The sequence below is a fragment of the Gouania willdenowi genome, chromosome 21 (assembly GCF_900634775.1).
Source record: "Gouania willdenowi chromosome 21, fGouWil2.1, whole genome shotgun sequence".
NCBI lineage: Eukaryota > Metazoa > Chordata > Actinopteri > Blenniiformes > Gobiesocidae > Gouania > Gouania willdenowi.
In genome coordinates this window covers 26,535,628-26,549,502 of record NC_041064.1, presented here as the reverse complement: position 1 = coordinate 26,549,502, position 13,875 = coordinate 26,535,628, and the positions used below count along the sequence as shown (strand labels likewise).

Sequence of the window (13,875 nt, the reverse complement as noted above, 5' to 3'; positions counted from 1 at the left end):
ATTAATTTATTTTAGTAGGGACAGTACATATCAATGAACATACAACAAATGTACATACGTCAGATTTTAGTCATCGGCTAATTTTCATCTGTTGTCCCTAGACAGGAGGATGTAAAAAATGTCACACTTAATAAAACAAGATGAGTCACAAAACAATATACAACAGGATTACATACAAGACAAGGAACATAGGGATCATAAAATACAGTAACTTTACATTTAAATGGAACACTGGGATCAGAACAACTACAGGATAGAGGGCAGGGTGAAGGAAAGGATAGGGAAAGACAGGAGAGAGGGCAAAGAAAAGGACAGGGGTGGACAGAGGACCCAGAACAGGGGAAAGAAAAGCAGTTAATCCACATACTCAGAGTTGGTCAGTTAAAGGAGTGCATACAGATCTAGAAAATGTATGTATTTATTCAATTAAGGACAATGGGGATAGGGCCAAGGAAACTGTAAAATTGTATAAGTGAGATTGTGCCTACCCATGTGTTTTCCAAAAAAAACTACAAAAACAAAAAGAATAGTAATTTTAAAATGTTTACTGAATGAATGTCTACATCTTTTGTTGTCAGTAATACATAAAACAATTTATGTTGTAGTTATAATTATGCAGTTGTTTAGCTGTAAAGATGTTTCTGAAGCTGAAAAACATCTCAAAATCTTTTTAAGGCTTTTTTTCATCTGTGCAGCAGTTTTATATATGACTCACAGATACACAACTTATCCTAATTTGTATAGTTTAAGAAGTGACAATGGTATTAGTTTAGCATTGAGCATCAAGGCCTGATGTCGCAGTGCCTAGTGACTTGTGTTATGTAACTACAGAGAGAAAATCGTCCTTGATTCGAGGCCAGAGCTGGAAAGCAGAGCGGCTGAGAAAGCAACCTATTGCTCTCGGTGATTACAGAGGATAAAGACCCCACCTTCACCCTGCTTTGCTCGGATAACAGACTCGTTGTTTAATGTGGAACCCAAACAAAGACGACCCTGTCCCTTTTCTACTCCTCACTCCACTCTCTGTATTTGTACCAAAGCTTTGATTTCCTCAACGACCAGCCCAAAGGTATCTCTGAACCAAAGATACCTGAACCACTCCTGTGTCAGACGCTCCATGCATCCTTCTGTCTTCAAACACTCTTTTGCCAGTACGCAGTCCTGGACACAGTTAACCTCCAGGTTTTTAGAAATTTTATATGGTGGGAGCAGCCAACGAGCATCAAAGGGTTTGTCCAGAAGACTCAGGTGTGAAAAGTCATGATTTTGTTTATCTTAGAAAAAGACCTACATGGAACGTAAATCTGCTTTTTGCACATCATCAAGATTAAATCCTGCCTCAGGACAGAAAGTGTTCTACAATCATAAAAGGGCAAAAAGCATTATGGTATTTACAACATTGCCTGCTGGTAAAATAAATGTATAATTTACATGGGAAATCCAAAAAGCCACCTAAAGTATGTCTGACTTAATACACTTAATATACTGTTGCTAGAGAAAATATAAAATAAACACTGCAGACTATTTATTTTTTTGTTTGAGATTCTGTGCTGACACTTAAAAAAAAAGACTTTACTCGCTGACCTTCCCTCATTTACAGCTACCTTTAATATCCAGTGCACAGTTGAATACATTTTTAGCTGCTATTCATTATCAGAAAACACAATCTTATCTGTGGATCTGTATATGTGTGTGTAAATGTGTATGTTTTTCTTTATAATAGTAATTTTGTTTTCCCTCGTTGTTGTCCTGTTTTGGGGTCTCAATGCGGTAAACACAGACCTTCATTAAAATGTAAATAAATAAAAACCTTTAATAAATGTCCCCAAAGTATCTGTTTAATATTATTTCAAAATCCTGACTTCTTGCTTGTTTTGCCTTTTTGTCTGATTGATTAGGACGATGTTATCTCAGTAAAAGACATTGATCTGGTGATGTCAGAGGGATTAGGAATGCGCTATGCCTTCATCGGCCCCATGGAAACAATTCACCTCAATGCACCTGAAGGTAAATTCCCTATTTGGACTTCCCACTGCCATGTATAACAGAGGACATTAATGGGATTGTCTTTAAACTACTAATCCTTTGTGTTGGTAAGCATTAACGCTATGTTTGTAGTGTCAGTTTTATGATATGAGTCACAGTTTTAATAAACTGAAGTGTGGCAGGTTTCACTCAAACACAACCAATGACAGCACATCCACAAATGTGTGGAATGTTCAAGAAATGGGTTTAAAAAAAGGTTAATTTGTTTGTCTTTATCTACCCATTAACTACATAGAATACCGTATTGTCCTTGTTATCACAGACGGTGAAAATCTGTTTAACAGCTCCTGAATTAAGGTGAAATTCATGTTCAACATTATTTAGAACAATTTAAATTGTTTAAAAAAATGTAATTTACTATTTCTACAGTAATGCTGTTAAAACACACAAATGATTTATATCATTATAAAAAATCTTCAACAAAGGATAGAATAATGCTGTAAAAAGTTAGAAATAACTTCAAAATCAAACAAATCCAACCTTCTATTTACTTAGTTTTTGCTCGAAGTTTAAATTTTATGGGAGATAAAAACAAATGATTTTTAAACATAGATCATATGTCATTCTACTGAGCAGCTTCAATGCAAGTTGCACATCACTGCAACATTGTCAAATTTTTTATTAGTTTTATCTCTACAAAATATAAATAAATCACATCTTAATAAATAATAGTATAAAACAATCCAGTGACATAGCTCTGATGGCTGGGCTCTACACACTCATTGTACAAGCGCTAAGTTCCTCTCTGTGTCACAGAGCAAGTGAAACCTCAGTGAGATGAAGAATATCAGAGGAGAGTGTGAAATACACACACACACACACATATACACACACATACAGACTTGACAAAGCAGTCTTTTCATGGGCGTGATGAATGCACTCCCTCACACCAGTAATTCAAACCTCTCAGAAGCTTCGCACCTGATGCCAACGCTAGTTAGTTACAGGTCGAACCCCCTCTGCTCACTTTTTCTGCTGTGGATGTTGTAGTTTGATCATGTTCTCCGAAGATTGCCGACATTTACTTTTGTTTCATCTTCCAAGCCCTAAATCACCTCACTTTCCAGTCATTCCCAACCAGAGCACACATCCTCAGTCAACAATAAATGCAGCAGTTATTGGAAAACCAGTTATTTAGTGCAAAGCCGCGATCCACATGTGATTCTGCTACATTGCATTTGATTTTGATGTATAAACTACAAACATTAATGCAGTGGTCTCTTATTGGAGGTACTGAACCCTGCTAGCTTCATCAGTGCATTCACCCAACCCTTCGTAACCCACACGTAAGTTTGGGACGATTTTTAGCTTTGTTCAAATCCCTTTTATTTAAGATTTTTTCTATACATTAAATATATATACACTTTTTACCACGTAAGGATCATCCCTCTCCTCAGTGCAGATGGCACCAACCTGCTCATAGCCAGAATGAAAATCATTGAGCGATGGACTGAGCGCTTTAATGGTGTCCTCAATTGTCCATCAGCCATTAATGATGAATCCATTGCACACCTCCCCCAGGTCCCTATCAACCGGATGAAATGGAGAGCATCTTCACCTTTCTCAAGAGATCTTAGTTGAGATGGGCTGGCCATTGCTGCTGCATGTCTGATGAACACCTGCCAAAAAGAATATTCTATGGTGAACTGTGCCATAGCAAGCACTCACGCAGCGGCCAGAAACACGGGTCATAGACACGTCAGATCATGTCAAAGGCAATGTAGTGGCTACTAAAAATGGAACTGATTGTGAGCGCTCACACTGCACTTCAGATTATCTATATACTGGATTATCTATATACTGAACGTAAATATAGAGTGGTTAAGGGAGCAGGCTTGTAATTGCAGGCTCACTGGTTCAAATCTCTCTCTCCCTGGTCCATCACTGTGAGATGTTGATAGTCCCTTATATTAACCCTAACTGCTCCCTGGGAGCTACACCGTGGCTGCCCACTGCTCCACAGGGTGGGGTTAAATAGATAGCACATTTCATGTGTGTAGCTTTACATATATGACAATAAAGTATCATGTATATTATTATAGTTTGAGAGGGAGGAGCTCACATTCTTACAGTATACTGTATATGGTAGGAGGGGCCAGGATTGTCAGGAGTTTCTGCAATGTGACATCACAATGCGAGAAAAATCTAAGTCGTTCATGTGGAGCTGACTTTTTACAAAATGTGGAACAACAAGGGAGGGAGGAAACATAACTTTTTCAACTGTAGCCCTCTGAATGAGGCTAAAGGAATGTATATCACTGTAGCAAGACTGACTTACAAGTGAACACATAAATAAAAGAAATTTTCCCCATATTTTAAAATCCTTGTGTTCATTAACTGAGCAGATGTTCATTCGCAGGTATGGAGGACTACATGAAGCGATACGGAGAGGGAATCACAAGACTACTGAATTCCTTTGGACCAACACCTGACTTCAGTGGTGAAGAAGCAAAGAGTGTCATCAGTGTAAGTCTAGAGGTAGAAAAATGTTTATTAGGCTGAAACCAGGTTGTTTTTGTCAATAAGTTTCACCGCAGCCCTAGAGGTGAAGGGAGTAGAACAGGAGTAGTTTGTTAGATTAGAGGTAACAGGTATTCTAGCTGGTCAAGCTCGTTTAATAAACGCAATCAGAAGAACTTGTTCGACAAAAGTGTGTCCTGAAACCTCTGTCTGTGAGTCATACACATTAGCAGCATTTATTAAGACAATGTTGATATTCCAGGTCCTCCCCGTAAGGAGAGGATTTGAACCTGACTTGATTGGTTGGATAGTTTTAACACTTATTTTCACTTAGACTACACGTAATGCTCCAAACTGACTGGGAGAATCCCAGGAATTGCAGGAGTGCTGGTTTGTTGCTCAAATCAAGCTTATCAAAAATGAACAGTAGATTCATGTGGTTTGGGTATCTGGTTTAGGTTTGTTAAATGTGTGATTTGCGTCATGCAACAAAGAAAGGTTGGTAAATTGTCAAGTCAGTTCAGTAATAAATATTTATATTATTATATATACAGTATAACATATGTTTATATTTTATTGTGACAGGAACACACATATCTTTGCAATTATATGAATGCCTTCTATGAATATTTGTACAAATGAAAGAATTTTCAGCCAGCAAACAATCAAACAATAGACCCTTTCACAATTGCAATCTGCTCATGCGCCAATATGCTTTAGTTCTCTGATAAACAGAGAGTCTCTCGCATTGACTTTGAATGGTGGTAGATGAAAAAGAAAGAAAAAAAAGCGGATCTACAAATGTTATCGTTATAAACACAACAGCGGTTTTAACTAGGTAAGTTTCTGACGCAGTACAAGTTATTTTCCCAAACATATGTTAAATTTGTGCATATTTCCATGTTTGGTTTAATGTTGTTTTCAGTAGAGTAGCTTACCATTGTTCGGTTTTAGAGCCACGTCATTCACCTTGCTGCTTAACATAACATGCTAGACTAAACTTTGCTGCATAAAGAGCCACACAATCTGAATATGAGGACTGTACAGGCTGCTAATGATGATCAGTGTTTCTAACACACACACACACACACACACACACACACACACACACACACACACACACACACACCGTGTGATGAAGTTTTGTGCCCACAGACATAATTATTAAATTATAGTCTAAATTCATGATGATGCACGTGGATCAGTGTTTTTTAAGATCAGCCCCAACGCTTTATAGTAATGACATTATCGTCTGCACTGCTTCGGTAATTTTGGAGATAACGTTGTTTAATTGATCACTCACATTTGACATTAAACATTATTATGTACATTTTTAATTGTTTGAAATAGGTGTTTTTGTGTGCTTATGTTTGACTGACAGTACAGTAATATATTTGGCAGTGGCTATCCGTACGGTTGCCCTATCAATATACTGACATTCTATCTGTACGCAGCGCCCCTATTGGGCCAGTTTAGGTCACGTAATAGGTCAGTCATTGGTCAGTTTAGGTCGCGTGACTAAGACTAAACCTTATCCTAACCCTAATCCTAAAAATTGTTGCAATATTGGGTTATAACCTAACCCTAATCCTAACACTAAGACGCTACGTACGTGTACTTCAGTAACCGTACCAATAGCACCAGGGGTTGTCCGTACAGCAACCGTACAAATAGACACTTTCATTTGTTTCTAAGTGCTTCAAATAGAGAAATAAAAACATGAGGATAAAAAAGACAAACTATTTTTAAAACAGTGTTTTGGGTTGTACAATGTACATGTATAACTTTTTTTCAAGTGGACCTTCCACTAATACTTAAATGCTCACTGTGTAACTTTTGGCCACTAGGGGCGCTAGAACGATAACTTTCATGCAAGTGCCCCTAGTGGCCACAAGCGCTGCAGCACTGTCGCAAAAATCAACGAACAGTCAGTCAGGCCAGCCTCCTTTCGTCTTTTGATTGTGTATGCAGACAGTAGGGTTGGCGCAGCGGACAGGCGAACCGCAAAACAAAACTACTGTATTGTGCTCTTTTGGCTGTAAACAGAGGCTAAACTCGTTTCAGCTGCCCACAGCAATGGTGCCGGGTCGGGAAATGCCCGTATGTTGTAACGTCACATGGGAACTATATACTGTATAGCCGAGCCTGTGGTCAAGTGACTGCCGTAAAGTGAAATGCTGTCTAGACATTCTCCAGGTCACATGACCTGGTGAAAGACGGTCCTCCAAACTTGTATGGTCGGTATATCAAGAGGGAAGCCCCACTCAGAGCATTGATACTGTCAAGCGCTGTATATTGACCTGAGAAATCATTTAAAATAACTCATATGGGTCAACTCTTTGGGTAAAAAAGTCCACGGTGTGCCTTTAAAATTACACATCTACAAATTCTTACACAATTTCAGTTTTAAATGAGCGCTATGGAAGCAGCTCTTTTTTAACTAGCATAAAATTACACTTGTACAGTAACACTGCTATGTTTCGAGCACACGATGACAATGGCAACATGTCCACTGTCCATTGTCGTCAATACACAACATGTTCTCAAACATCAGAGAACAATAGCAAACAGAGTAAAATGATTAGATCACTGTAAGTGACTCCTTACATAGAAGCGCACTTTCAAGTCTTGTCTGAATGACTCCTCCCATTACATGGTTGTATATCACAAATGCAGGCTACAGAAGGTCATACTTTGAAGTAACTTTGAGCCACAGCAATAAATAGTCTGGAACTAGTTTACAGAAGGAACGTGGTTTAACCTGTGTGAGTTTTTTTTCTGTTAAGGAGTAAACTATTTGTTAAAGTATTATGCAACCCACAATGCACCTTAAATGGTATGTCTAAAGCTGAAACAATAAACATTCCCAACTGATCCGATAAGGGATCATTTTGAACTTCTCTGCCCGATAACCAATTAAAAACTGATTATTTACCTCTCTGTTTCTGTCAAAGTGAAATGACTAAATGTACAAACTAGAACCAAATCATCCATTAAGGCACATGCAGCTGTTAACTGAAAAACTGGGAGTGGCAATGAATGATGTTTCTGAAACCTGAAAAATTACTCCTCCACACCTTCAATATTTTTGGCTTTTTATAAAGTCTGCAGTGGCTGTTTAAGATTTCATCCAAACGCTGTCATTTTATGGTGTCATTTGTCAAGTGATAGACATGGAAACCTGAAAATATTTTCCCTCCTCTGGAAAATTGTTACGTTCCAAGTATTTCTACCGGTAAATGTGCTGTCTTTGTCAAAGTTTGTGGACCTCCATATCTCCAATGGCCAGTCCCATATGTTTTAGTTAGCTTAGCATGTAGCAGCGCTGGCTGAGCATGGTCAAAGGGTGAAAAACTGTTATTTGGTCAACTTATCAGCTAAAATGATCTTAGCAGATCCCTTTACAAATGTGGTTATCGCTCTAATAATTATCCTTTATCTCTACTCGTATGTTGCTGTTTTGTTCTTTCTTCTCTGTAAACAGGAGATGTTGGAGCTGATTCCCAACAGCCAGCAGCATCTGTCGGCCAGGAAGGAGAGGAGAGACCTGCTGCTCATGAGTCTAGCCAAGCTGAAGAAGGACCACTGAAATCAGAACAGCAACACCTTATATTAATAGTATGTGTGTTATAAGGCCACAGTTATTGTAAGGTTTTAGGTTGATTAGATTTGTAGCAAAAGGTGCACCTAACCATTGATCATTTCTTTAGCTCTTGGAACTGAATGCATCCGGATTTTACTGACTGAAATTAGACAGCTAACACCAGCTTATTCCCACAGTTCAAAAACATAAAACCAAGGTTATACATACAAAAAAGGCAGGTAGAGAAATGGGCTAGGAATTAATGTTTTTGCTCCTAATGATTCAAAACTCTTTATTGATTTTCTTCATCTGCATATTTTTAAATTGAAATATGAAGAAATTTTGCTCACAGCTGTAAAGACTGAACACTTAAATGTGCAATCTGCAGTGGAAAGCTCGCAAGACCTCCTCCAAGCTCCACCCCCTCCTCCTCCCGTATATTTCCTTCGGGGCTTTGTCCGAAACCAGGCCCTCATAAACGCACATCTGATATAAGAATAACAAATGTTCAACAGAAAGACAGCAACATCTGCATCACTATTCAGTGCGGATCGTGCCGCTTTTTTATTATTATCCTAGCCCAGGGATCTGCAACCTGCGGCTCTCAAAGGAGCCATTTTGCCTCATCTCACCTGGATTAAAGTCCTCCTGGAGCCGGAAAAAAAACCTTCTCAATGAAGACAATACAGTGAATGAAATTCTATACAGTTAAAATGACATAGAATAATGTTTGATTTCATGATTTGATTTATATTGATCATGTAAATGGCAACTTAAAAACAGATTAAAATAAAATGAAATAAATTAACATCAAGAAATAACTAAACAGTATCTTGCATCTTCAGATCCTTACACATCTCAGTTTACATGAACACAATGTTATATGAAGAAGATTATTTTTAGTTAATGTATTTAAAGTGCTACAAAAAGTAACTTGAAGTTTGATAACACATGATCATGTGATCAACACATGCTAATTTCTCATTTCTTGCCACACATAAAACATGCATATTTAACCTGCACATTGGTGGTTAAATTAATCTGTCCCCACACAATTAAAATGTCTATTTTCTTCCAGAATAGTGTTGTTGTTGGTTTAGTTATTTACCAGGGATTTAAAACTTAAGGTTAGCCACAGGTGCAGGAAAGTTGATGGTCTGTAGATGTTGCAGGAAGTGAAGTAGGAAGGTGCTGAGTCATTGCACAATGTGATTTATTTTTAGGTTCACAAATTGTTAAATCTTGATTTTATTTGTCATTAATCAATAATAGCCTCTGTTGGAAAATAACAACTCTTTATTTCAATAGGTTTTTTTTAAAGCTATAGGGAGCCATTGCAAAAGAGTCAAAGGGCCACATGAGGCTCCAGAGCCGCAGGTTGCAGACCCCTGTCCTAGCCCGACCTGAACCTGATAGTTAAATCTCGCACAAAATAAATATATTATATATTATATTTGTTTCAGTGTAAAGCCTGCTTTTATTAACAAACCACTGTCAATGTCAATGTCAGACGTGCAAAACCCAGTGGATATATTTCAATAATCCATGGATCAAAGCTAAGGATAATCCATGTTCTTCTGCAGGAAAAGGATTGAATCAACGATGGATGGCTTCAAGGCTCGATGATATTGTGTTCATGAATCACTGCTTGGTAGACATTAATGTAGTTATGAGCGGAACTGCCTGTGTGGTAGAATAGTTTGCACTGAGCGAGTGGCTAAATAATATTGACCACTTCAAATTCCTTAAAAACTTGGTGGTTCACAGTAGTTTTTAACAAATTTACGACTTGAATTGTGTGTACAAAATATGTTTAGGGCTCTTACTCTGAAAGACTGAAAGTGGACTATTTGAGAGTTAAGTCAACTTAACCTAATGCATTTCTTTCGTTGTGTTTTATTAATTTATTATATAGTAAGTGACACAGGGAATGAGGAAGTATTGACGCCAGATATAGTTGTTACCTCACAACCTACAGAAATAGCAATTTTATGCTGTGTTTTAACCTCAGACTTTTTTTTCAATCTTTTCTGTTTTAGCTCACACTAATCAATGAGAAGAACTTGTAGAAATATCTGAAAAACTATTTTAAAGTTGCTGTCAGATTAAAATTTTTCAATCAATTTACTTCATGAATCAAGTCTTGGAAATTTCATTTACTGACTTTCTTTCAAGTGAATCAAACTGAAATGTGAGTTTTTTTTTTCTGTATTTCTTGGTAAATAATTAAATTACACTTGTATAATAAATGAATAATACAATTTAGAGTTTTGTGTATCTGAACTATGTGCTGTGATGATAAAGGATTTTCCAACACACTCATGTGGTCTGTCACATGAGTTCAGATGATCTCCAAATCGTGAAACGATGGATAGAAATGAAATGTTACAGTTTCTGTTGCTGCTGCTATTGGGTCCGTTCTCATTTCACACTAATGTCCGGTCACAGTGACCATCATATGATCACTTCACTACAAAGATGGACAGTGGGAGGCAAAAACATTTAATTGTCTGATCTGAGGGCCACATTATCAGCATCTATCTATAAAAGCAAAAAAGGTCTGTGTGTGTGTGGAGCCTATATCTCCCCGACGCGGTGCCTGTTCCACCTGAAACTTAGTCAACGGCTTCCAAATCCCACAAGTTTGTGCATCCGTTATTTTGGAGTAATTTGTTCAAAAATGTTTATTTTAATTTTATTTCACTTCTGAGTGAGTGAAGTGAAACCTGTTCAGCTTTTGACCTCAGAGTGTGAGGGATATACAAAATAACTCCAGAATCACACTACAAAGGCAACAAAAAACAATAATTATACAAAAAATGCACAAATGACGTAAAACAAAAAACTAAACAATATTCATACAGGAAGTACACAAAACGACAACAGAAATGCACAAAAAATATACAAAAAGGCTCCAAAAACACACAAAATGACTCAAAAAAACATATATTACAGAAAAATACACCAAATGACGACAAAAATATGAAAATGACTCAAAATACACTTAGCTAAAAATTTGTACAAAAAAATACACTAAAATTACAACAGAAATGCACAAAACTACGCAAAAAAATACAAAAAAATGACTCCAGAATCACACTACAATGGCAACAAAAAACAATAATTATACAAAAAATGCACAAAAAGACAACAGAAAGATACAAAAATACACATGACTCCAAAAAACATACATTACGGAAAAATACACAAAACAAAAAATATATAAAAATGAGTAAAAAAAACATTTATCATTCGCATGTTTCATAGAATTAAACCAGGGAAATTGCACACACTATTTTACTTTGAACCTGCAAATATACCCCTTTATAATGCTACAGAGTATGTTGTTATTATTATGCCCATAATTGACAACTCTACTTATACTCCCACTATATGAATACATACTTCCGATGGGCACTGTACTAGTTTAGAATAATGACCTATCAGAGCATTAATATAGGAAAAAGCAAATGCTTTTGTGTACTTTCCTTGACATTTTGTGCTTTTTTGGAATTGTTTTGTGTTTTTTGAGTCATTTTGTGGTTTTTTTGGTCAAGTGTTTTTGTTGTTGTCGTTTTGTATGATATTGGACTAATTTTGTTTAGTTTTTGTTGTACTTTTGTGTCTTTGAAGTCATTTGGTATATATGTTTTTTTATTTCTTTGTATTTTCTTGTTTTTTTTTTTTTTTTTTTTTTGTGTTGTTTGAATTATTTTGTGCATTTACTTTGAAGGCCATACAAAATAGGAATGAGTGCAGCATGTGGCCTTGGCATCTTGATACAAGTTAAAATAAAGACAATGACACATGACTGGGTACAGAGGATCTAGGTAAGGAGACATCACAGTCTGCACCAGGAGCAAGACACAGACCGTGGGTGGGTACAGGGCGCAGAGACAGAGCCCCAGTCTAGCAAAATAGCAGAAGCCATTTACCAACACTGAGGGCCACAATACAGACAGCCACGGCCCATCACAGCCCCTAGTGCAGAGGGCTTCATCCGAGAAAATACTGGGATAGTAATTCTAAACAACATAAAAGATCATAGTAATTAATGAAAACAACATAAAAGATAACAATTCTAAAACTATAAAAACAACAAAAGATAACAATAAACACGTGAAAGACAACATTCCTAAAATTAATAAATATTTAGTTAAAAGCTAATCTGAAAAGGTGGATCTTGAGCCTGTTCTTGAAAAACTGGAACAACGCTTCACCATGTGTGCGTGACCTGACTTTTGGGATTATCAAAATATATAAACTCTTCATTTCTGTTTATTTATTTATTTGGTAAATGAACTAATGGACTTGATATAGTGTTTTATCACCACACTGAAGCAGTCTCAAAGCGCTTTACATATCAGCTCATTCACCCAATCACTCTCACATTCACACACCAGTGGGACAGGACTGCCATGCAAGGCGCTAGTCGACCACTGGGAGCAACTTAGGGTTCAGTGTCTTGCCCAAGGACACTTCGACACATAGTCAGATACTGGGATCGAACCCCCAACCTCTCGATCAGAAGACGACCCACTACCACCTGAGCCACGGTATTTGTGTTTATGGTTGTGTTATTAGGCTTCTTCTGACAGTAGTCCCTTAGATGAGTTTTATAAAGCATGCCCACATCTAACTGAAAAGTAGATTTACGTGTTTACGTGTAAGCTGTCTATGAACAAAACGTAATAACTAAATGTCTCAGTAACTGTTAGTTCTCACACTGTGCCTCCCACAGACTGTCTCGGTAACTAAGCTCAAACACCAGCCCTGGTTCCAACTGCTACCAGGAATATAAAGGAAGAAGAGTAATTAGCCTCCTTAATATAGCTGCGACTAATTATCTACAGAACCGTTCCCTGAACTGCCGCCCTCTGTCTCTCACTGTCGACATCTAGTCCGACATCTCAGAAGACTATATTTACTTATATCTGTATGAATGCACACTCGGAGAGAGTTACTCAGTACTACTAATAAATACAACTGAATCTCTAAAGACGTTTGTAATTCAGTCGTAGAATGTCACAGAAAATGTGAGAAGTCCACTCTCATGTATTTGCCAGGTTTTGTCTGCTATTTTGGCAATAGCCTACTCTAACCTTGTCATTCAATGATCCAATGAAAAAATAACATTGTTGATATATATATAAAAATATTCTCATCAAGAATTGTCTTTGTTTCTGTGTTCTATTTGCAGAGTGGCCCTTTTCTCACTTTGAGTAGCAAATTGGTCTTATTTATTTGTATTAGTTATTGTTTTTTTTTAATTTTTTTTTATTTAATGTTTCCCTACTGAGTTGAAAAAAGTCCAGAGTTAGTCAAATAAAAGCGTGGTTATTTTTCAATTATTATTATTTTTCTTTTTTTTTTCTTGTATTACTACTATGAGCCCAGTATCTTATGATGTCTGGTCTTGTGAACTTTGTATTTGTTGTCCAACCTGTAATAAGAATATCTTCATAAGAGATTAATCTGTGTCCTTTGCTCCACTGCCTCCATTCTTGGGTCAGCACTAAGAATTGTGAGACCTTTATGCTTTAAGAGACAAAACTTTGCTTAAAGACACTCTGGTCTGCAATCATTGAAATATTAACTGTTGTTTTGCTTAGCAGGCTCATGTGTGTGAGTAAAGATGGGAGAGAGGACATTAAGGGAATGTGATGTGGTGATGTGTTGTTGACTTGCAGGTGAAATGCTGTTTTATAACTACAGTATGTGATTTTTATTTATTTATTTTGTTTACTGTAACCTGCCAATTGACTCTAAATGAGCTAAACCTCATA

The 13,875-nt window shown here is 37.0% G+C and overlaps 1 protein-coding gene across 2 annotated transcripts in view; it reads left to right on the top strand.

Moving 5' to 3' along the window:
• cryl1 (crystallin, lambda 1) overlaps positions 1-10,206 on the top strand; it is a 39,124-nt gene extending 28,918 nt beyond the window's left edge. The window contains exons 7-10 of one of the 2 annotated variants that reach the window (XM_028435859.1): positions 1,899-2,007; positions 4,406-4,512; positions 7,991-8,124; positions 9,673-10,206. In XM_028435859.1, coding sequence (XP_028291660.1) covers positions 1,899-2,007; positions 4,406-4,512; positions 7,991-8,095 — 321 coding nt within the window. In that variant the 3' untranslated portion in view covers positions 8,096-8,124; positions 9,673-10,206. Of the gene's footprint in view, positions 1-1,898; positions 2,008-4,405; positions 4,513-7,990; positions 8,770-9,672 lie in introns of those variants that run through there. The other variant, XM_028435858.1, reaches the window with a different exon arrangement.
• The last annotated feature ends 3,669 nt before the right edge of the window (positions 10,207-13,875 follow it).